Source organism: Jaculus jaculus, chromosome 11 (genome assembly GCF_020740685.1).
Source record: "Jaculus jaculus isolate mJacJac1 chromosome 11, mJacJac1.mat.Y.cur, whole genome shotgun sequence".
Lineage (NCBI taxonomy): Eukaryota > Metazoa > Chordata > Mammalia > Rodentia > Dipodidae > Jaculus > Jaculus jaculus.
The window spans coordinates 62,324,507-62,347,770 of NC_059112.1; the positions used below are offsets into that span (position 1 = coordinate 62,324,507).

Sequence of the window (23,264 nt, forward strand, 5' to 3'; positions counted from 1 at the left end):
TGGAAAACTAAGAGTGAATGCAATGTGCTATTAGCCGGTTATGTACTACCATCATTTACTAATGAAAACTAACCAAGAACTGAAAAGATTAGAAGCTGCTTCAATACCAATATAGGGTATGCAAAAAAACTAACAGAGAGGGTTGAGTTCTGTAATTCATTTGTGTATAATATTCAATTGCCCTTGAAATCTATCCCAGTTTCAAAGTTCTGTAGTCCCGCTGTTTGTAATGAACGTTTCTCACTGAACACTAACAGTGAATTCAATGTTCTGTAATTTTATTACAGACAACATTCCAATGGTAATCTAAGATTGATTTCAAAGTTCTATAAGAAGTTATATGCTCTCAACATTTCCTGTTGAAAACGAACATATATTCAAAGGGCTAATACTTTGTGAATAATGAGAATGTTTCCCATTGAAAACTGTGTACAATAAACAATTCTCTTTGAAAAGTAGGAGCGAATTCTACGTTCTATGATTGTATTGTGTAGGAAGCTCAATTCCCGTCTTAACGTAAGCGTAATTGAGAAGGTCATTCGCTTGTATTCTGGTAGGATCAGTTGGTATTGAAATATCCCAAGAAATGCAAAGAGTAGCACATCTTCGATTCTTTCTTTTCTCATTGAAAACTCATCGTGAATGTCATGTTGCCTTCCTGTTCTCTACTGTAAAAAAACCTGCTTTTCTTACTAAGCACGTATTCAATGTTGCATAGTCCTGTTTTCTACATGAACATTTCCCAATGAATAGTAATGTTGATTCAAACTTCCATAATCCTGTTATGTAGGACGAACTTATCCTGTGGAAAACTAAGAGTGATTGCAATGTGCTATTAGCCGGTTAAGTACCAGCATCATTTACTAATGAAAACTAACTGTGAACTGAAAAGATTCGAAGGTGCTTCAATACCAACATATTGTGCAAGAAAACTAACAGAGAATGTCGAGTTCTGTAATTCATTTGTGTATAATATTCAATTGCCCTTGAATCTATCCCTGACTTCAAAGTTCTGTAGTCCCGCTGTTTGACATGAACGTTTCTCACAGAAGACTAACAGCAAATTCAATGTTCTGTAATTTCATTACAGACAACATGCCAATGGTAATGTAAGATTGATTTCAAAGTTCTATCAGAAGTTATATGCTTGAAACATTTCCTGTTGAAAACTAACATGAATTCAAAGGGCTAGAATTGGGTGAATACTGACAATGTTTCCCTTTGAAAACTGTGTACAATAAAAAATTCTCTTTCAAAAGTAGGATCTAATACAACGTTGTGTGTTCATATGGTGTAGAAAGCTCAATTCACATCTTAAACTAAGCCTAATTGACTGTTTCATTCACCGGTAATCTGTTATGATCATTTGCTATTGAAAATCCCAAGGAATACAAAGAGTAGGACATCTTGGATTCTTTCCTTTCTAATTGAAAACTCATCATGAATGTCATGTTGTTCTGTCCTATTCTCTACTGTAAAAAAATCTGCTTTCCTACCTAAGCATGTATTCAATGTTGCATAGTCCTGTTTTCTAACTGAATATTTCCGAATGAATAGTAATGTTCAATTCAACCTTCCGTAAACCTGTTGTCTAGGAAGAAGTTATCCCCTGGAAAACTAAGAGTGAATGCAATGAGCTATTAGCCGGTTATGTACTAGCATCATTTACTAATGAAAACTAACCGTGAACTGAAAAGATTAGAAGCTGCTTCAATACCAACATAGGTTGTGCAAGAAAACTCACAGAGAAAGTCGAGTTCTGTAATTCAAATGTGTATAATATTCAATTGCCCTTTGAAATCTAATCCTCAATTCAAGGTTCTATAGTCCGGCTGTGTGAAATATACGTTTCTCACTGAAGACTAACAGCGAATTCAATGTTCTGTAATATCATTACAGACAACATTCCAATGGTAATCTAAGATTGATTTCAAAGTTCTATCAGAAGCTCTATTCGGAACTTTTCCTGTTGCAATTGAACATGAAATCATAGGGCTGCAACTTTGTGAATACAGAGAATATTTCCCATTGAAAACAGTGTACAATGAAAAATACTCTTTCAAATTAGGAGTGAATTCATTGTTCTATGATCTTATTGTGTAGGAAGCACAATTCCTGTCTCAACATATGTGTAATTGAAGTTATATGCTCAGAACTGTTCCTGTAGAAAAGGAACATGAAATCAAAGGGCTGTAACTGTGTGAATACTGAGAATGTTTCCCATTGAAAACTGTGTACAATAAACAATTCTCTTTCAAAAGTAGAAGCTAATTAAACGTTCTATGATTGTATTATGTAGGAAGCTCAATTCCCGTCTTAACCTAAACGTAATTGACAGGGTCATTCACCAGTTATCTGGTAGGATCAGTTACTATTGAAAATCCCAAGGAATTTAAAGAGTAGCACTCTTGGTTTCTTTCTTTTCTCATTGAAAACTCATCATGAATGTCATGTGGATCTGTCCTGTTCTCTACTGTATAGAAATCTGCTTTCCTAACAAAGGGGGTATTCAATGTTGCATAGTCCAGTTTTATAAGTGAACATTTCCCAATGAATAGTAATGTTCAAATCAACGTTCCCTAAACCTGTTGTGTAGGACGTACTTACCCATGGAAAACTAAGAGTGAATGCAATGTGCTATTAGCCAGTTATGTACTAGCATCATTTACTAATGAAAACTAAAGGTGAACTGAAAACATTAGAAGCTGCTTCAAAACCAACATAGGTTGTGCAAGAAAACTCACAGAGAAAGTCCAGCTCTGTAATTCAATTGTGTATACTATTCAGTTGCCCTTTGAAATCTACCCCTGAATTCAAAGTTCTGTAGTCTGGCTGTTTGAAATGAACGTTTCTCACTGAAGACTAACAGCGAATTCAATGTTCTGTAATTTCATTACAGACAACATTCAAATGGTAATCTAACATTGATTTCAAAGTTCTATCAGAAGTTATATGCTCTCAACATTTCCTGTTGAAAACGAACATATATTCAAAGGGCTAAAACTGTGTGAATACTGAGAATGTTTCCCGTTGAAAACTGTGTACAATAAACAATTGTCTTTCAAAAGTAAGAGCAAATTTAACCTTCTATGATCTTATTGTGTAGGAATCTCAAATCCCCTTTTAACGTAAGCATAATTGACAGTGTCTTTCACCGGTTATCTAGTAGGATCAGTTGCAATTGAAAAATCCCAAGGAATTCTTAGAGAAGGAACTCTTGGATTCTTTCATTTCTCATTGAATACTCATCGTGAATGTCATGTTGTTCTGTGCTGTTCTCTGCTGTAAACAAACGCGCTTTCCTAACTAAGCCTGTATTCAATGTTGAACAGTCCTGTTTTCTAAGTGGACATTACCCAATGAATGGTAATGTTCAATTCAACGTTCCGTAACCCTATTGTCTAGGAAGAACTTATCCCCTGGAAAACTAAGAGTGAATTCAACTTGCTATTAGCCAGTTATGTACTAGCATCATTTACTAATGAAAACTAACCGTGAACTGAGAAGATTAGAAGCTGCTTCAAAACCAACATATTTTGTGCAAGAAAACACACAGAGAAAGTCGTGTTCTGTAATTCAGTTGTGTATACTATTCAGTTGCCCTTTGAAATCTATCCCTGAATTCAAAGTTCTGTAGTCCTGCTGTTTGAAAGGGACGTTTCTCACTGAAGCCTAACAACGAATTGAATGTTCTGTAATTTCATTACAGACAACATTCCAATGGTAATCTAAGATTGATTTCAAAGTTCTATCAGAAGTTCTATGCTCGGAACTGTTCCTGTTGCAATTGAACATGAAATCATAGAGCTGCAACTTTGTGAATACAGAGAATATTTCCCATTGAAAACAGTGTACAATAAAGAATTCTCTTTCAAATTAGGAGCGAATTCATCATTCTATGATCGTATTGTGTAGGAAGCTCAATTCCTATCTCAACATAAGCGTAATTGACAGTGTCATTCACCGGTTATCTGGTAGGATCAGTTGCTATTGGAAAATCCCAATGAATTCAAAGAGTAGGACATCTTGGATTCTTATTCTGACCTGTTCTCCAGTGTAAACAAATGCGCTTTCCTAACTAAACCTGTATTCAATGTTGCATAGTCTTGTTTTCTACGGGAACATTTCCCAATGAATAGTAATGTTCAATTCAACGTTCTGTAAACCTGTTGTCTAGTTATAGCTTTTCCACTGGAAAACTAAGAGTGAATGCAATGTGCTATTAGCCGGTTATGTACTAGCATCATTTACCAATGAAAACTAACCGTAATGTTCAATTCAAACTTCTGTAATCCTGTTGTCTACGAAGAACTTATCCCCTGATAAACTAAGAGTGAATGCAATGTGCTATTAGCCAGTGATGGACTAGCATCATTTACTAATGAAAACTAACCATGAACTGAAAAGATTGGAAGCTGTTCAATACCAACATAGTTTGTGCAAGAAAACTGACAGAGAAGGTCAAGTTCTGTAATTCAATTGTATATAATATTCAATTGCCCTTTGAAATCTATCCCTGAATTCAAAGCTCTGTAGTCCCGCTGTTTGACATGAACGTTTCTCACTGAAGACTAACAGCGAATTCAATGTTCTGTAATTTCATTACTGACAACATTCCAATGGTAATCTAAGATTGATTTCAAAGTTCTATCAGAAGGTATATGCTCAGAACATTTCCTGCTGAAAATGACAATGTATTGAAAGGGCTAGAACTGTGTGAATTTTGAGAATGTTTCCCATTGAAAACTGTGTAAAATATACAATTTTTCTATTAAAAGTAGGAGCGAATTCAACGTTCTATGATCATATAGTGTAGGAAGCTCAATTCCTGTCTTACAGTAAGCGTAATTGACAGTGTCATTCACCGGTTATCTGGTAGGATCAGTTGCTATTTTAAAATCCCAAGGATTTCAAGTGTAGTATATCTTGTATTCTTTCATTTCTCATTGAAAACTCATCTTGAATGTCATGTTGTCCTGTCCTGTTCTCTTCTGTAAACAAATCCGCTTTCCTAACTAAGCCTGTATTCAATGTTTCATAGTCCTGTTTTCTAATCGAACATTTCCCAATGATTAGTAATGTTCAATTCAATGTTCTGTAAACCTGTTGTCTAGTTATAGCTTTTCCCCTGGAAAAGTAAGAGTGAATGCAATGTGCTATTACCCGGTTATGTACTACCATCATTTACCAATGAAAACTAACCGTGAACTGAAAAGATTAGAAGCTGTTTCAATACAAACATAGGGTGTGCAAGAAAACTTACAGAGAAGGTCGAGTTCTGTAATTCAATTGTGTATAATATTCAATTGCCCTTTGAAATCTATCCCTGAATTCCAGGTTCTGTAGTACCGCTGTTTGAAATGAACGTTTCTCACGGCAGAATAACAGCGAGTTCAATGTTCTGTAATTTCGTTGCAGACAACATTCCAATGGTAATCTAAGATTGATTTCAAACGTCTATCAGAAGTTATATTCTCGGAACATTTCCTGTTGAAAACGAACATGAATTGAAAGGGCTAGAACTGTGTGAATTCTGAGAATGTTTCCCATTGAAAACTGCGTACAATAAACAATTCCCTATCAAAAGTAGGAGCTAATTCAATGTTGTATGATCGTATTGTGTTTGAAGCTCAATTCCCGTCTTAACGTAAGCGTAATTGACAGTTTCATTCACCTGTTATCTGGTAGGATCAGTTGCTATGGAAAAATCCAAAGGAATTCAAAGAGTAGGACATCTTGGGTTCTTTCGTTTCTCATTGAAAACTCATCGTGAATGTCATGTTGTCCAGTCCTGTTCTCTACTGTAAACAAACCCACTTTCCTAACTAAGCATGTATTCAATGTTGCATAGTCCTGTTTTCTACGTGAACATTTCCCAATTAATAGTAATGTTCAAATCAAAGTTCCGTAATCCTGCTCTCTAGGAAGAAGTTATCGCATGGAAAACCAGGAGTGAATGCAATGTGCTCTTAGCCGGTTATGTACAAGCATCATTTACTAATGAAAACTATCTGTGAACTGAAAATATTAGACGCTGCTTCAATACCACCATAGGTTGTGTAAAAAAAGTAACAGAGGAGGTTGAGTTCTGTATTTCAGTTGTGTATAATATTCAATTGCCCTTTGAAATCTATCCCTGAATTCAAAGTTCTGTAGTACTGCTGTTTGACATGAACGTTTCACACTGAATAATAACAGCAAATTCAATGTTCTGTAATTTCATTACACACAAGGTTCCAATGGTAATCTAAGACTGATTTCAAAGTTCTATCAGAAATTATATGCTCGGAATATTTCCTGTTGAAAACGAACATGAATTCAAAGGGCTAGAACTGTGTGAATTCTGAGAATGTTACCCGTTTGTAACAGTGTAAAATAAAAAAAATCTCTTTCGAAGGTAGGAACGAATTCAACATTCTATGATCGTATTGTGTAGGAAGCTCAATTCCCGTCTTAATGTAAGCATAACTGACAGTATCATTCATCGGTTATCTGGTAGGACAGGTCCTAATAAAAAATCCCAAGGATTTCAAGTGTAGGACATCTTGGATTCTTTCGTTTCTCATGAAAACTCATCATGAATGTCATGTTGTCCTGTCCTGTTCTCTACTGTAAACAAATCCGCTTTCCTAACAAAGCCGGTGTTCAATGTTGCATCGTCCTGTTTTCTAAGTGAACATTTCCCAATGAATACTACTGTTCAATTCCACCCTCCGAAACCCTGTTGTCTAGGAAGAAATTATCCCGGGGAAAACTAAGAGTGAATGCAATGTGCTAATAGCCGGTTATGTACTAGCATCATTTAGTAATGAAAACTAACCATGAACTGAAAAGATTAGAAGCTGCTTGAATACCAACATAGTTTGTGCAAGAAAACTAACAAAGGAGGTCGAGTTCTGTAATTCAATTGTGTATAATATTCAATTGCCCTTTGAAATCTATCCCAGAATTCAAAGTTCTGTAGTCCCGCTGTTTGACATGAACGTTTCTTACTGAAGTCTAACTGCAAATGCAATGTTCTGTAATTTCATTACAGACAACATTCCAATGGTAATGTAAGATTGATACAACGTTCTATCAGAAGTTTCATGCTCTCAACATTTCCTGTTGAAAACGAACATGAATTCAAAGGGCTAGAACTGTGTGAATACTGAGAATCTTTCCCGTTGAAAACTGTGTAAAATATCCAATTTTTCTTTTAAAAGTACTAGCGAATTCAACGTTCTATGATTGTATTGTGTAGGAAGCTCAATTCCTGTCTAAAAGTAGAGCGTAATTGACAGTGTCATTCGCAGGTTATCTGATACGATCAGTTACTATTGAAAAACCCCAAGGATTCCAAGTGTAGGACATCCTGGATTCTTTCGTTTCTCATTGAAAACTCATCGTGAATGTCATGTTGTTCTGTCCTTTTCTCTACTGTAAACATATCAGCTTTCCTAACAAAGCCGGTATTCAATGTTGCATAGTCTTGTTTTATAAGTGAACATTTCCCAATGAATACTAATGTTCCCTTCAATGCTCCGTAAACCTATAGTCTAGGAAGAATTCATCCTCTGGAAAACTAAGAGTGAATACAATGTGCTATTAGCCGGTTATGTACTAGCATCATTTACTAATGAAAACTAACCGTGAACTGAAAAGAGTAGAAGCTGCTTCAATACCAACATAGGTTGTGCAAGAAAACTAACAGAATAGGTCGAGTTCTGTAATTCAATTGTGTAAAATATTCAATTGCCCTTTGAAAACTATCCCTGAATTCAAAGTTCTCTACTCCTGCTGTTTGAAATGAACGTTCCTCACTGAAGACTAACAACGAATTCAAGGTTCTGTAATTTCATTACTGACAACATTCTAATGGTAATCTAAGATTGATTTCAAAGTTCTATCAGAAGTTATATGCTCGGAACATTTCCTGTTGAAAAAGAACATGAATTCAAAGGGATAGAACTATATGAACACTGAGAATGTTTCCCGTTGAAATCTGTGAACTATAAACAATTCCCTTTCAAAAGTAGGAGCTAATTCAATGTTGTATGAACGTATTGTGTCGGACGCTCAATTGCCGTCTTAACGTAATCATAATTGACAGTTTCATTCACCAGTTATCTGGTAGGATCAGTTGCTATGGAAAAATCCAAAGGAATTCAAAGAGTAGGACATCTTGGATTCTTTCGTTTCTCATTGATAACTCATCGTGAATGTCATGTTGTTCTGTCCTGTTCTCTACTGTAAACAACCGCACTTTCATAACTAAGCCTTTATTCAATGTTGCCTAGTCCTTTGTGTACATGAACATTTCCCAATGAATTGTAATGTTCAATTCTAAGTTCTGTAATCCTGTTGTCTAGGAAGAACTTATCCCGTGGAAAACTAAGAGTGAATGCAATGTGCTCTTAGCCGGTTATGTACTAGCATCATTTACTAATGAAAACTAACCGTGAACTAAAAAGATTAGAAGCTGTTTCAATACCAACATAGATTGTGCAAGAAAACTAACAGAGTAGGTCGAGTTCTGTATTTCAATTGTGTATAATATTCAGTTGTCCTTTGAAATCTATCCCTGAATTCAAAGTTCTATAGTCCTGCTGTTTGACATGAACGTTTCTCACCGATGACTAACAGCGAATTCAATGTTCTGTAATTTCATTACAGACAACATTCCAATGATAATCTAAGATTGATTTCAAAGTTCTATCAGAAGTTATATGCTCCGAACATTTCCTGTTGAAAACGAACATGAATTCAAAGGGCTAGAACTGTGTGAATACTGAGAATGTTTCCCGTTGAAACCTGTGTACAATAAACAATTCTCTTTCAAAAGTAGGAGCTAATTCAATGTTTTATGATCATATTGCGTAGGAAGCTCTATTCCTGTCTTAAAGTAAGCATAATTGACAGTTTCATTCACCGGTTATCTGGTAGTATCAGTTGCTATTGAAAAATCCAAAAGGAATTCAAAGAGTAGGACATCTTGGATTCTTTTGTTTCTCATTGAAAACTCATCATGAATGGCATGTTGTTCTGTCCTGTTCTCTACAGTAAACAAATCCGATTTCCTAACTAAGCATGTATTCAATGTTGCATAGTCCTGTTTTCTACGTGAACATTTCCCAATGAATAGTAATGTTCAAATCAAAGTTCCGTAATCCTGCTGTCTAGGAAGAAGTTATCGCATGGAAAGCCAAGAGTGAATGCAATGTGCTCTTAGCCGGTTAAGTACAAGCATCATTGACTAATGAAAACTATCTGTGAACTGAAAATAATAGACACTGCTTCAATACAAACATAGGTTGTGTAAAAAAAGTAACAGAGGAGGTCGAGTTCTGTATTTCAATTGTGTATAATATTCAATTGCCCTTTGAAATCTATCCCTGAATTCAAAGTTCTGTAGTCCTGCTGTTTGACATGAACGTTTCTCACTGAATAATAACAGCAAATTCAGTGTTCTGTAATTTCATTACACACAACATTACAATGGTAATGTAATATTGATTTCAAAGTTCTATCAGAAGTTATATGCTCGGAATATTTCCTGTTGAAAACGAACATTAATTCAAAGGGCTAGAACTGTGAGAATTCTGAGAATGTTTCCCGTTGAAAACTGTGTACAATCAATAATTCCCTTTCAAAAGTGTCATTTATGCTTAATTTATGACGGGAATTGTGCTACCTATGCAATACGATCATAGAATGTTGAATTCCCTCCTACTTTGGAAAGAGAATTGGGATTTTTCAATAACAACTGATCCTACTAGATAACCGGTGAATGAAACTGTCAATTACGCTTACTTTAAGATGGGAATTGAGCTTCCTACACAAAATGATCATACAACGTTGAATTCGCACCTACTTTTGAAAGAGAATTTTTTATTGTACACAGTTTTCAATGAGAAACATTCTCAGTATTCACACAGTTCTCGCCGTTTGAATTCATGTTTGTTTTCAACAGGACTATGCAACATTGAATACAGGCTTAGTTAGGAAAGCGAATTTGTTTACATTAGACAATAGCACAGAACAACATCATATTTATGATCAGTTTTCAATGAGAAATGAAAGAATCCAAGATGTCCTAATCTCTGAATTCCTTGGGATTTTTCAATAGCAACTGCTCCTACCAGATAAACGGTAAATGAAACTGTCAATTAATACGTTGAGACAGGAATTGAGCTTCCTACACAATACAATCATAGAATGTTGAATTCGCTCCTACTTTTGAAAGAGAATCGTTTATTGTACACAGTTTTCAACGGGAAACATTCTCAGTATTCACACAGTTCCAGACCTTGAATTCATGTTTGTTTTCAACAGGAAAAGTTCCGAGCATAAAACATCTCATAGAACGTTGAAATCAATTAATTTTGGAACTCGACTTTCTCTGTTAGTTTTCTTGCACAACCTATGTTGGTATTGAAGCAGCTTCTAATCTTTTCAGTTCACGGTTAGTTTTCATTTGTAAATGATGCTAGTACATGACCGGCTAATAGCACATTGCATTCACTGTTAGTTTTCCAGGGGATAAATTCTTCCTAGACAACAGGTTTATGGAACGTTTAATTGAAAATTACTATTCATTGGTAAATGTTCACTTAGAAAACAGGACTATGCAACATTGAATACAGGATTTTTTTAGGAGGGCGGATTTGTTTACAGTAGAGAGCAGGACAGAACAACATAACATTCATGATGAGTTTTCAATGAGAAAAGGAAGAATCCAAGATGTCCTACTCTTTGAAGTCCTTGGGATTTTTCAATAGCACCTGATCCTACCAGATACCCGGTGAATTACACTGTCAATTACGCTTAGTTTAAGACGGGAATTGAGCTTCCTACAACATACGATCATAGAACGTTGAATTTGCTCCTAATTTGAAAGAGAATTCTTTATTGTACACTGTTTTCAACGGGAAACATTCTCAGTATTCACACAGTTGCAACCCTTTGATTTCATGTTCGTTTTCAACAGGAATAGTTCCAAGCATATAACTTCTGATAGAACTTTGAAATCAATCTTAGATTACCATTGGAATGTTGTGTGTAATGAAATTACAGAACACTGAAATTGCTGTTATTCTTCAGTGAGAAACGTTCATGTCAAACAGCAGGACTACAGTACTTTGGATTCAAGGATAGATTTCAAAGGGCAATTGAATATTATACACAATTGAAGTACAGAACTCGACCTCCTCTGTTAGTTTTCTTACACAACCTATGTTGGTATTGAAGCAGCTTCTAATGTTTTCAGTTCACAGATAGTTTTCATTAGTAAATGATGCTTGAACATAACAGGCTAATAGCACAGTGCATTCACTCTTGGTTTTCCACGCGGTAACTTCTTCCTAGACAACAGGATTACGGAACTTTGATTTGAACATTACTATTCATTAGGTAATGTTCACGTACAAAAGAGGGCTATGCAACATTGAATACAGGCTTAGTTAGGAAAGCGGATATGTTTACAGTAGAGAACAGGACAGAACAACATTACATTCACGATGAGTTTTCAATGAGAAACAAAAGAATCCAAGATGTCCTACATTTGAAATCCTTGGGATTATTCAGTAGTAACTGATCCTACCTGATAACCGGTGAATGACACTGTCAATTACGCTTACTTTAACACGGGAATTGAGCTTCCTACATAATACTATCATACAACATTGAATTAGCTCATACTTTTGAAAGGGAATTGTTTATTGTACACAGTTTTCAACAGGAAACATTCTCAGTATTCACACATTTCTACCCTTTGAATTCATGTTCGTTTTCAACAGGAAATGTTGAGTGCATATAACATCTGATAGAACTTTGAAATCAATGTTAGATTACCATTGGAATGTTGTCTGTAATGAAATTACAGAACATTGAATTCGCTGTTAGTCTTCAGTGAGAAACGTTTATGTCCAACAGCAGGACTACAGAACTTTGAATTCAGGGATAGATTTCAAAGGGCAATTGAATATTATACACAATTGAATTACAGAACTCGACCTTCTCTGTTAGTTTTCTTGCACAACCTATGTTGGTATTGAAGCAGCTTCTAATCTTTTCACTTAACGGTTTGTTTTCATTAGTAAATGATGCTAGTACATAACTGTCTAATAGCACATTGCATTCACTCTTAGTTTTCCACGGGATAAATTCTTCCTAGACAACAGGATTATGGAACTTTGAATTGAACATTACTATTCATTGGGAAATGTTCACAAACAAAAAAGGACTATGAAACATTGAATACAGGGTTAGTTATGACAGCCAGTTTGTTTACACTAGAGAACAGGACAGTCATCTTGACATTGACGATGAGTTTTCAATTAGAAACCAAAGAATCCAAGATGTCCTACTCTTTCAATTCTATGGGATTTCTTTTTTTTTTCCCCTTCACCTCTTTTATAGGTCTGGATTATCAGAGGGTGGCGGGGCTTGGGCTTCCCTGGCTCTGCTTAAAAATCGTCATGGCTTTCTGTTCCGTATTGGAGGGGGGGTGTGCAGGGAGTCCTTTGGTAAAGTTCTTGGTCTCTTCTTGCTGGATAGATGAGGCTTGATGCGGTGTGAGGAGATGTATTCGCTCTTTCAGAGGTCCCAGGTGGGCTTTACCCACCTGGGTGGTTAGTGCGCTACCTCGTACTACTACCAGGAGGCGACTGTTCCCTCTGGCTCGTTCTTCCTTGGAGGCTGGCTGGCGGGGTGGGGAATGGGAGGAGGGCAGAAGGTGTAGAGCACCGTAGCGGAGGGCTTGCGGTGGCTGAAGCGAGATCTAGGAGACCTGGTGCTGTGTTCGCTGGGAGTCCCGTGTTGGCATGCTGATTTAGGGATCCTGGGTCCCCTTGAGGGAATGCTGGGGGAGGGGAGTCCCCGGGGCAGCGGTCAAAGCAGTGGGAGCTGTTCTTTCTCTCATTTACCAGGAGACCCTTCATAGCAGGTCAGGGGGACACTGCTGCCTTTCCAGGTACGCACACCCTCCCTTCCGGTAGCACTGGGCTGCAGTGGAAGTAAGTGGGGAGGCAGCGGCGCTGGGTTTTTTAATGCATAGATAGGGCCGGCTCGGAACCCCGCTCCCCAACTCCCCAAGTGGATGGAATTTCACAAATTCCCCCAAGAGCACATAGCAAAGGCGAAGATGGAAAGAAAAAGGCGCGTAGGAAAAAAACAAAACCAAAACAGCCCAGGTTTTCTCTCTCACCACCGCTGGCTTCCCCCCAACTCCGGGTCCCCGACCCAGCTCGGGCGGCGGTGGCAGCGGCTGTTCTCAGCACGTCTTGAGCACCTGTTGCAGATGGAGGCGCACGTCCACTGCCGACTCCCAGGGCACCACGTGGGCACGGAAGGAGCTGGGCTCGGCTTTCTGCACCTCCTGGATGAGGCGGTGCATGGGGTAGCCACGGCGCGGGAAGGCCACGTCCGCGGCCTCCAGCAACCCCATGGGGCAGAAGTCGTTGGCGCCGTCGCCCACGTAGAAGAGGCTCTCGAACTGCACGCCGTCGCAGGCGCCCTCGCGCAGGTAGTCACTGAGCACCTTGTGCTTGCACATGTTGGCGGGACAGCGCACGCAGCTGTGTGTGTGGAAGGGACGCAGCGACAGCAGTCCTCGCACGTCGGGCCCGGATGGGTTGCTGAGGATGCGACAGAACAGGCTGTGGTGGCCCGCGGCGCGCAGGGCGCTCTCCACACCGAACATGTTGGCATCCGAGATGAGGATCACCTCGAAGCATGAGCCCTGCTTGGCTACGAACTGCAGCAGGTCGCTCATGCCTGGTGACAGGGGGATGGCCTCATAGACGGCGCGCAGGTCCCTCGGCCGCACGCCCTGCTCGCCCAGGTACTTGAAGACCCGTTGCCTGTACTCTTTGTAATAACCCTTGCGGTAGGTGGCACAGAGGCTCTCCGGTAGTTGCTGGCCCGGGGCGGCGCGCACGATGGAGTCGTCACTGTTTTCATCCACGATGGTCTCGTCGAAGTCAAAGGTCAGTAGGAAGCGCGGGGCGCCCTGCGCAGCCATCCCGCCGTCCCTAGAAAGGCACCGCAGGCCAGCGACTGGAAAACACCTGGTCATGGTTAGCACATCACCCGAGCACCACCTCTACAGACTTTGTTGGCCTCCAGCTGTTGTCCAAAACTCGTGTGTGTGAGGGGAGGGGGAGGCAGCAGCGGCTTCAGTCTGTCCCGGCTTGAGTTTGGAGTGTAAAGAGGGAAGGGGGGTTCTAGGTAAGCTGTCTGGATGCAGGATGGAGTCAGGGGTGCTTGCGGGAATTGAGGGAGGGACTCGGTGTCTATCCACCCCCCACCGGGTTTCTGAGCTACGGGCTCCCCGGGTCCCGTCAGTCCCAAGGGACTGTGGATGGTGCGCATCTGGGGTGGCCCCTCCACCTAGACCCCATCTCTATGGGATTTTTCAATAGCAACTGATCCTACCAGATATCCAGTGAATGACACTGTCAATTACACTTACTTTAAGATGGGAATTGAGCTTCCTACAAAATACGATCATAGAATGATGAATTCGCTCCTACTTTTGAAAGAGTATTGTTTATTTTACACAGTTTTCAACGGGAAATATTCTCACTATTCACACAGTTCTAGCCCTTTGAATTCATGTTCGTTTTCAACAGGAAATGTTCCGAGCATATAACTTGTGATAGAAACTTGAAATCAATCTTAGATTACCATTTGAATGTTGTCAGTAATGAAATTACAGAACATTGCATTCGCTGTTAGTCTTCAGTGAGAAACGTTCATGTCAAAGAGCGGGACTACAAAACTTTGAATTCAGGGATAGATTTCAAAGGGCAATTGAATATTATACACAATTGAATTACAGAACTCGACCTTCTCTGTTAGTTTTCTTGCACAACCTATGTTGGTATAGAAGCAGCTTCTAATCTATTCAGTTCACGGTTAGTTTTCATTACTAAATGATGCTAGTACATATCCGGCTAATAGCACATTGCATTCACTCTTAGTTTCCCACGGGATAAGCTCTACCAAGACAACAGGATTACGGAACATTGAATTGAACATGACTATTCATTGGGAAATGTTCACGTACAAAAGAGCACTATGCCACATTGAATACAGGCTTAGTTAGGAAAGCGGGTTTGTTTACAGGAGGAAACAGGACAGAACAACATGACATTCACGATAGGTTTTCAATGAGAAACGAAAGAATCCAAGATGTCCTACTCTTTGAATTCCTCGGGATTTGTCAATAGCAACTGATTCCACCAGATAACCGGTGAATGACACTGTCAATTACCCTTAGTTTAAGAGGGGAATTGAGCTTCCTACAAAATACGATCATAGAATGTTGAATTCGTTCCTACTTTTGTAAGAGAATTGTTTATTTTACACAGTTACAAACGGGAAACATTCTCAGAATCCACACAGTTCTAGCCCTTTGAATTCATGTTCGTTTTCAACAGGAAATATTCCGAGCATATAACTTCTGATAGAACTTTGAAATCAATCTTACATTACCATTGTAATGTTGTGTGTAATGAAATTACAGAACACTGAATTTGCTGTTATTCTTCAGTGAGAAACGTTCATGTCAAACATCAGGACTACAGAACTTTGCATTCAAGGATAGATTTCAAAGGGCAATTGAATATTATACACAATTGAAATACTCAACTCGACCTCCTCTGTTAGTTTTCTTACACAACCTATGTTCATATTGAAGCAGGTTCTAATATTTTCAGTTCACGGTTAGTTTTCATTAGTAAATGATGCTAGTACATAACCGGCTAATAGCACATTGCATTCACTCTTGGTTTTCCACGTGATAACTTCTTCCTAGACAACAGGATTATGGAACTTTGATTTGAACATTTGTATTCATTGGGAAATGTTGACGTAGAAAACAGGACTATGCAACATTGAATACAGGCTTAGTTAGGAAAGCAGGTTTGTTTACAGTAGAGAACAGGACAGAACAACATGACATTCACGATGAGTTTTCAATGAGAAACGAAAGAATCCAAGACGACCTACTCTTTGAATTCCTTGGGATTTTTCAATAGTAACTGATCCTACCAGATAACTGGTGAATGAAATTGTCAATTACTCTTACTTTAAGATGGGAATTGAGCTTGCTACAAAATACGAACATACAACATTGAAATAGCTCCTACTTTTGAAGGAGAATTGTTTCTTGTACACAGATTTCAACGGGAAACATTCTCAATATTCACACAGTTCTAGCCCTTTGAATTCATGTTCGTTTTCAACAGGAAATGTTCCGAGCATATAACTTGTGATAGAACTTTGAAGTCAATCTTAGATTACCATTGAAATGTTGTCTGTAATGAAATTATAGAACATTGGATTCGCTGTTAGTCTTCACTGAGAAACATTTATTTCAAACAGCAGGACTACAGGATGTTGAGTTCACGGATAGATTCAAGGGCAATTGAATATTATACACAAATGAATTACAGAACTCAACCTTCTCTGTTAGTTTTCTTGCACAACCTATGTTGGTATTGAAGCAGCTTCTAATCTTTTCAGTTCACAGTTAGTTTTCATTAGTAAATGATGCTAGTACTTAACCGGCTAATAGCACATTGCATTCACTCTTAGTTTTCCAGGGGTTAAGTTCTTCGTAGACAACAGGATTACGGAACTTTGAATGGAACATTACTATTCTTTGGGAAATGTTCACGTAGAAAACAGGACTATGCAACATTGAATACATGCTTAGTTAGGAAAGCGGGTTTGTTTACAGTAGAGAACAGGACAGAAAAACATGATATTCACGATGAGTTTTCAATGAGAAACGAAAGAATCCAGGATGTCCTACTGTATATATTCCTTGGGATTTTTCAATAGCAACTGATCCTACTAGATAACCATTGAATGACACTGTTAATTACGCTCATGTTAAGACGGGAATAGAGCTTCCTACACAACACGATCATAGAACGTTGAATTTGCTCCTACTTTTGAAAAAGAATTGTTTATTGTACACAGTTTTCAAGGGCACACATTCTCAGTATTCACACAGTTGCAGCCCTTTGATATCATGTTCGTTTACAAGAGGAACAGTTATGAGCATATAATTTCTGATAGAACTTTGAAATTAATCTTATATTATGATTGGAATGTTGTCTGTAATGAAATTACAGAACACTGAATTCGCTGTTAGTCTTCAGTCAGAAACGTTCATTTCAAACAGCAGGACTACAAAACATTGAATTCAGGGATAGATTTCAGAGGCAATTGAATATTATACACAAATGAATTACAGAACTCGACCTTCTCTGTTAGTTTTCTTTCACAACCTATGTTGGTATTGAAGAAGGTTCTAATATTTTCAGTTCACGGTTAGTTTTATTAGTAAAACATGCTAGTACATAACCGGCAAATAGCACATTGCATTCACTCTTAGATTTCCAGGGTATAAGTTCTTCGTACTCACAGAATTACGGATCTGTGAATGGAACATTACTATTGTTTGGGAAATGTTCACGTAGAAAACAGGACTATGCAACATTGAATACATGCTTAGTTAGGAAAGCGGGTTTGTTTACAGTAGAGAACAGGACAGAACAACCTGACATTCACGATGAGTTTTCAATGAGAAACGAAAATATCCAAGATGTCCTACTCTTTGAATTCCTTGGGATTTTTCAATAGCAACTCATCCTACCAGATAACCGGTGAATGAAACTGTCAATTATGCTTACATTAAGATAGGAATTAAGCTTCCTACACAATATGATCATAGAACGTTGAATTCGCTCCTACTTTTGAAAGAGAATAGTTTATTGTACACAGTTTTCAACGGAAAACATTGTCAGTATTCACACAGTTGCAGCCCTTTGATTTCATGTTCGTTTTCAACAGGAACACTTCAGAGCATATAACTTCTGATAGTACTTTGAAATCAATCTTAGATTACCACTGGAATGTTCTCTGTAATGAAATTACAGAACATTGAATTCGCTGTTAGTCTTCAGTGAGAAGCGTTCATTTCAAACAGCGGGACTACAGAACGTTGAATTGAGGGATAGATTTCAAGGGCAATTGAATATTATATACATATGAATTACAATACTCTACCTTCTCTGTGAGTTTTCTTGCACAACCTATGTTGGTATTGAAGCAGCATCTAATGTTTTCAGTTCACGATTAGTTTTCATTAGTAAATGATACTACTACATAACCGGCTACAAGCACATTGCATTCACTCTTAGTTTTCCAAGGGATAAGTTCTTCCTAGACAACAGGTTTATGGAACGTTGAATTGAACATTAATATCCATTGGGAAATGTACACTCAGTAAGCAGGACTATGCAACATTGAATACAGGCTTAGTTAGGAAAGCGGATTTGTTTACACTAGAGAAGAGGAAAGAACAACATGACATTCACGATGAGTGTTCAATGAGAAACGAAAGGATCCAAGATGACCTACTCCTTGTATTTCTTGGGATTTTTCAATAGCAACTGATCCTACCAGATAACCGGTGAATGAAACTGTCAATTACGCTTTCTTTAAGACAGGAATTGAGCTTCCTACACAATATGGTCATAGAACGTTGAATTCGCTCCTACTTTTGAAAGAGAATTGTTTATTGTACACAGTTTTCAACGGGAAACATTCTCAATATTCACACAGTTCTATCCCTTTGAATACATGTTCGTTTTCAACAGGAAATGTTGAGAGCATATCTTCAGTGAGAAACGTTCATTTCAAACAGCGGGACAACAGAACTTTGAATTCAAGGATAGATTTCAGGGCAATTGAATATTATACAAAAATGAATTACAGAACTCGACCTTGTCTGTTAGTTTTCTTGCACAACCTATGTTGGTATTGAAGCAGCTTCTAATCTTTTCAGTTTACGGTTAGTTTTCATTAGTAAATGATGCTAGTACATAACCTGTCAATAGCACATTGCATTCACTCCTAGTTTGCCAAGGAATAAGTTCTTCCTAGACAACAGGATTACGGAACATTGAATTGAACATTACTATTCATTGGGAAGTGTTCACGTAGAAAACAGGACTATACAACATTGAATATATGCTTAGTTAGGAAAGCGGGTTTGTTTACAGTAGAGAAAAGGACAGAACAACATGATATTCACGATGAGTTTTCAATGAGAAAAGAAGGAATCCAAGATGTCCTACTCTTTTTATTCCTTGGGATTTTTCAATAGGAACTGATCCTACCAGATAACCGGCGAATGACACTGTCAATCATCCTTACGGTAAGACGGTAATTGAGCTTCCTGCACAATACGGTCACAGAACATTGAATTCCCTCCTACTTTTGAAAGAGAATTATTTATTGTACACAGTATTGAACAGGAAACATTCTCAGTCTTCACACATTTGCAGCCCTTTGATTTCATGTTCGTTTTCAACAGGAACAGTCCGAGCATATAACTTCTGACAGAACTTTTAAATCAATCCTAAGTTACCATTGGAATGTTGTCTGTAATGACATTACAGAACATTGATTCACTGATAGTTTTCAGTGAAAAACGTTCATTTCAAACAGTGGGACTACAGAACTTTGATTTCAGAGATAGATTTCAAGGGCAATTCAATATTACACACAAATGAATTACAGAACTGGACCTTCTCTGTTAGTTTTCTTGCACAACCTGCATTGGTATAGAAGCAGCTTCTAATATTTTCAGTTCATGGTTAGTTTTCATTACTAAATGATGCTAGTACATAACCGGCTAATAGCACATTGTATTCACTCTTAGTTTTCCATGGGATAAGTTCTTCGTAGACAACAGGATTACTGAACTTTGAATTGAACATTACTATTCATTGGGAAATGTTCACTTTGAAAACAGGACTATGCAACATTGAATACAGACTTAGTTAGGAAAGCGGGTTTGTTTACAGTAGAGAACAGGACCGAACAACATGACATTCACGATGAGTTTTAAATGAGAAATGAAAGAATCCAACATGTCCTACTTTTTGTATTCCTTGGGATTTTTCAATAGCAACTGATCCTACCAGATAACCAGCGAATGCCACTGTCAATTACTCTTACTGCAGGATGGGAAATGAGCTTCCTACCCAATACCATCATAGAATGTTGAATTCGCTCCTACTTTTGAAAGAGAATTGTTTATTGTACACAGTTTTCAACGGGAAACATTCTCAGCATTCACACAGCCCTAGCCCTCTGAATACATGTTCATTTTCAACAGGAAATGTTGAGAGCATATAACTTCTGATAGAACTTTGATATCAATCTTAGATTACCATTGGAATGTTGTGTGCAATCAAATTTCAGAACATTGAATTCGCTGTTAGTCTTCAGTGAGAAACGTTCATGTCAAACAGCAGGACTACAGAACTTTAATTCAGGAATAGATTTCAAAGGGCATTTGAATAGTATACACAATTGAATTACAGAACTCGACTTTCTATGTGAGTTTTCTTGCACAACCTATGTTGGTATTGAAGCAGCTTCTAATCTTTTCAGTTCATGGTTAGTTTTCATTAGTAAATGATGCAAGTACATAACCGGCTAATAGCATATTGCATTCACTCTAATTTTCCCAAGGGATAAGTTCTTCCTAGACAACAGGTTTATGGAACGTTGAATTGAACATTACTATTCACTGGGAAATGATCACTTAGAAAAGAGGACTATGCAACACTGAATACAGGCTTAGTTAGGAATGCAGATTTGTTTACACTAGAGAACAGGACAGGACAAGATGACATTCACGATGAGTTTTCAATGACAAACGAAAGAATCCAAGATGACCTACTCTTTGAATTCCTTGGGATTTTTCAATAGCAACTGATCCTACCAGATAACCGGTGAATGAAACTGTCAATTATGCTTACTTTAAAACAGGAATTGAGCTTCCTACAAAATACGAGCATACAACGTTGAAATAGATCCTTCTTCTGAAAGAGAATTGTTTATTGTACACAGTTTTCAACGGGAAACATTCTCAGTATTCACACAGTTGCAGCCTTTGATTCCATGTTCGTTTTCAACAGGAACAGTTCCGAGCATATAACTTCTGACAGAACATTGAAATCAATCTTAGATTACCATTGGAATGTTGTCTGTAATGAAATTACAGAACATTGAATTCGCTGTTAGTCTTCAGTGAGAAATGTTCATTGCAAACAGTGGGAACTCAGAACTTTGAATTCAGGGATAGATTTCAAGGGCAAATGAATATTGTACACAAATGAATTACAAAACACGACCTTCTCTGTTTGTTTTCTTGCCAAACCTATGTTGGTTTTGAAGCAGCTTCTAATCTTTTCAGTTCACGGTTAGTATTCATTAGTAAATTATGCTAGTACATAACCGGCTAATAGCACATTGCATTCACTCTTATTTTTCCAGGGGATAAGTTTTCCTAGACAACAGGTTTAAGGAATGTTGAATTGAACATTACTATTCATTGGGAAATATTCACTTCAAAACAGGACTATGCAACACTGAATACAGGCTTAGTTAGGAATGCAGATTTGTTTGCACTAGAGAACAGGACAGAACAATAAGACAGTCACGCTGAGTATTCAATGACAAACGAAAGAATCCAAGATGACTTACTCTTTCAATACCTTGGGATTTTTCAATAGCAACTGATCCTACCAGATATCCAGTGAATGAAACTGTCAATTACACTTACTTTAAGAAAGGAATTGAGCTTCCTACACAATACGAGCATACAACGATGAAATAGCTCCTACCTTTGAAAGAGAATTGTTTATTGTACACAGTTTTCAACGGGAAACATTCTCAGTATTCACACAGTTGCACTCCTTTGATTTCATGTTCGTTTTCAACAGGAACAGTTCCGAGCATATAATTTCCGATAGAACTTTGAAATCAATCTTAGGTTACCATTGGATTGTTGTCTGTAATGAAATTACAGAACATTGAATTCGCTGTTAGTCTTCAGTGAGGAACGTTCATTTCAAACAGCGGGAGTAGAGAACTTTGAATTCAGGGATAGATTTCAAAGGCAATTGAATATTATACACAATTGAATTACAGAACTCGAGCTTTCTCTGTTAGTTTTCTTGCACAGCCTATGTTTGTATTGAAGCAGCTTCTAATCTTTTCAGTTCACTGTTAGTTTACATTAGTAAATGATGCTAGTACATAACCGGCTAATAGCACATCGCATTCACTCTTAGATTTCCACGTCAAACACCAGGACTACAGAATGTTGAATTCAGGGATAGATTTCAAAGGGTAATTGAATAGTATACACAATTGAATTATAGAACTCGACCTTCTCTGTGAGTTTTCTTGCACAACCTATGTTGGTATTGAAGCATCTTCTAATCTTTTCAGTTCTCAGTTAGTTTTCATTAGTAAATGAAGCTAGTACATAACCGGGTAATAGCACATTGCATTCACTCTTAGTTTTCCAGGGTATAAGTTCTTCCTAGAGAACAGGCTTACGGAACATTGAATGGAATATTAGTATTCATTGGGAAATGTTCTCTTAGAAAACAGGACTATACAACATTGAACACCGGCTTTCTTAGAAAACGGATCTGTTTTCAGTGTAGAACAGGACAGAACAACATGAAATTCACGATGAGTTTTCAATGAGAAAGGAAACAATCCAAGATGTCCTACACTTGACATCTTTGGGATTTTTCAATAGGATCTGATCCCACCAGATAAGTGGTGAATGACACTGTCAAATACAACATTGAATACAGGCTTAGTTAGGAAAGCAGGTTTGTTTACACTAGAGAACATGACAAAACAACACGACATTCACGATGAGTTTTCAATGAGAAACGAAAGAATCCAAGATGTCCTACTCTTGGAATTCCTTGGGATATTTCAATAGCAACTGATCCTACCAAATAACTGGTGAAGGAAACTGTCAATTATGCTTACTTTAATATGGGAATTGTGCATCCTACACAATACGATCATACAACATTGAATTAGCTCCTACTTTTGAAAGATAATTGTTTATTGTACACAGTTTTCAATGGGAAACATTCTCAGTATTCACATAGTTCTGGCCCTTTGAATTCATGTTCGTTTTCAACAGGAAATGTTCCAAGCATATAACTTCTGATAGAACGTTGAAATCAATCGGAGATTACCATTCGAATATTGTCTGTAATGAAATTACAGAACATTGAATTTGCTGTTAGTCTTCAGTGAGGAACATTCATTTCAAACAGCGGGAGTAGAGAACTTTGAATTCAGGGATAGATTTCAAAGGCAATTGAATATTATACACAATTGAATTACAGAACTCGAGCTTTCTCTGTTAGTTTTCT

The 23,264-nt window shown here is 37.7% G+C and overlaps 1 protein-coding gene across 1 annotated transcript; it reads right to left on the bottom strand.

Annotated features, from left to right (window-relative positions):
• Window positions 1-13,239: 13,239 nt before the first annotated feature.
• On the bottom strand, window positions 13,240-14,258 carry LOC123453325 (phosphoethanolamine/phosphocholine phosphatase-like). The gene has a single exon (XM_045130317.1). The coding sequence runs from the start codon at window positions 14,054-14,056 to the stop codon at window positions 13,253-13,255; it is 804 nt and encodes a 267-aa protein (XP_044986252.1). The 5' UTR covers window positions 14,057-14,258; the 3' UTR covers window positions 13,240-13,252.
• Between the last annotated feature and the right edge of the window lie 9,006 nt (window positions 14,259-23,264).

Coding starts and splice junctions, on each gene's coding strand:
- LOC123453325 (XM_045130317.1), bottom strand. CDS start 14,056: ATGACCAGGTGTTTTCCAGTCGCTGGCCTGCGGTGCCTTTCTAGGGAC.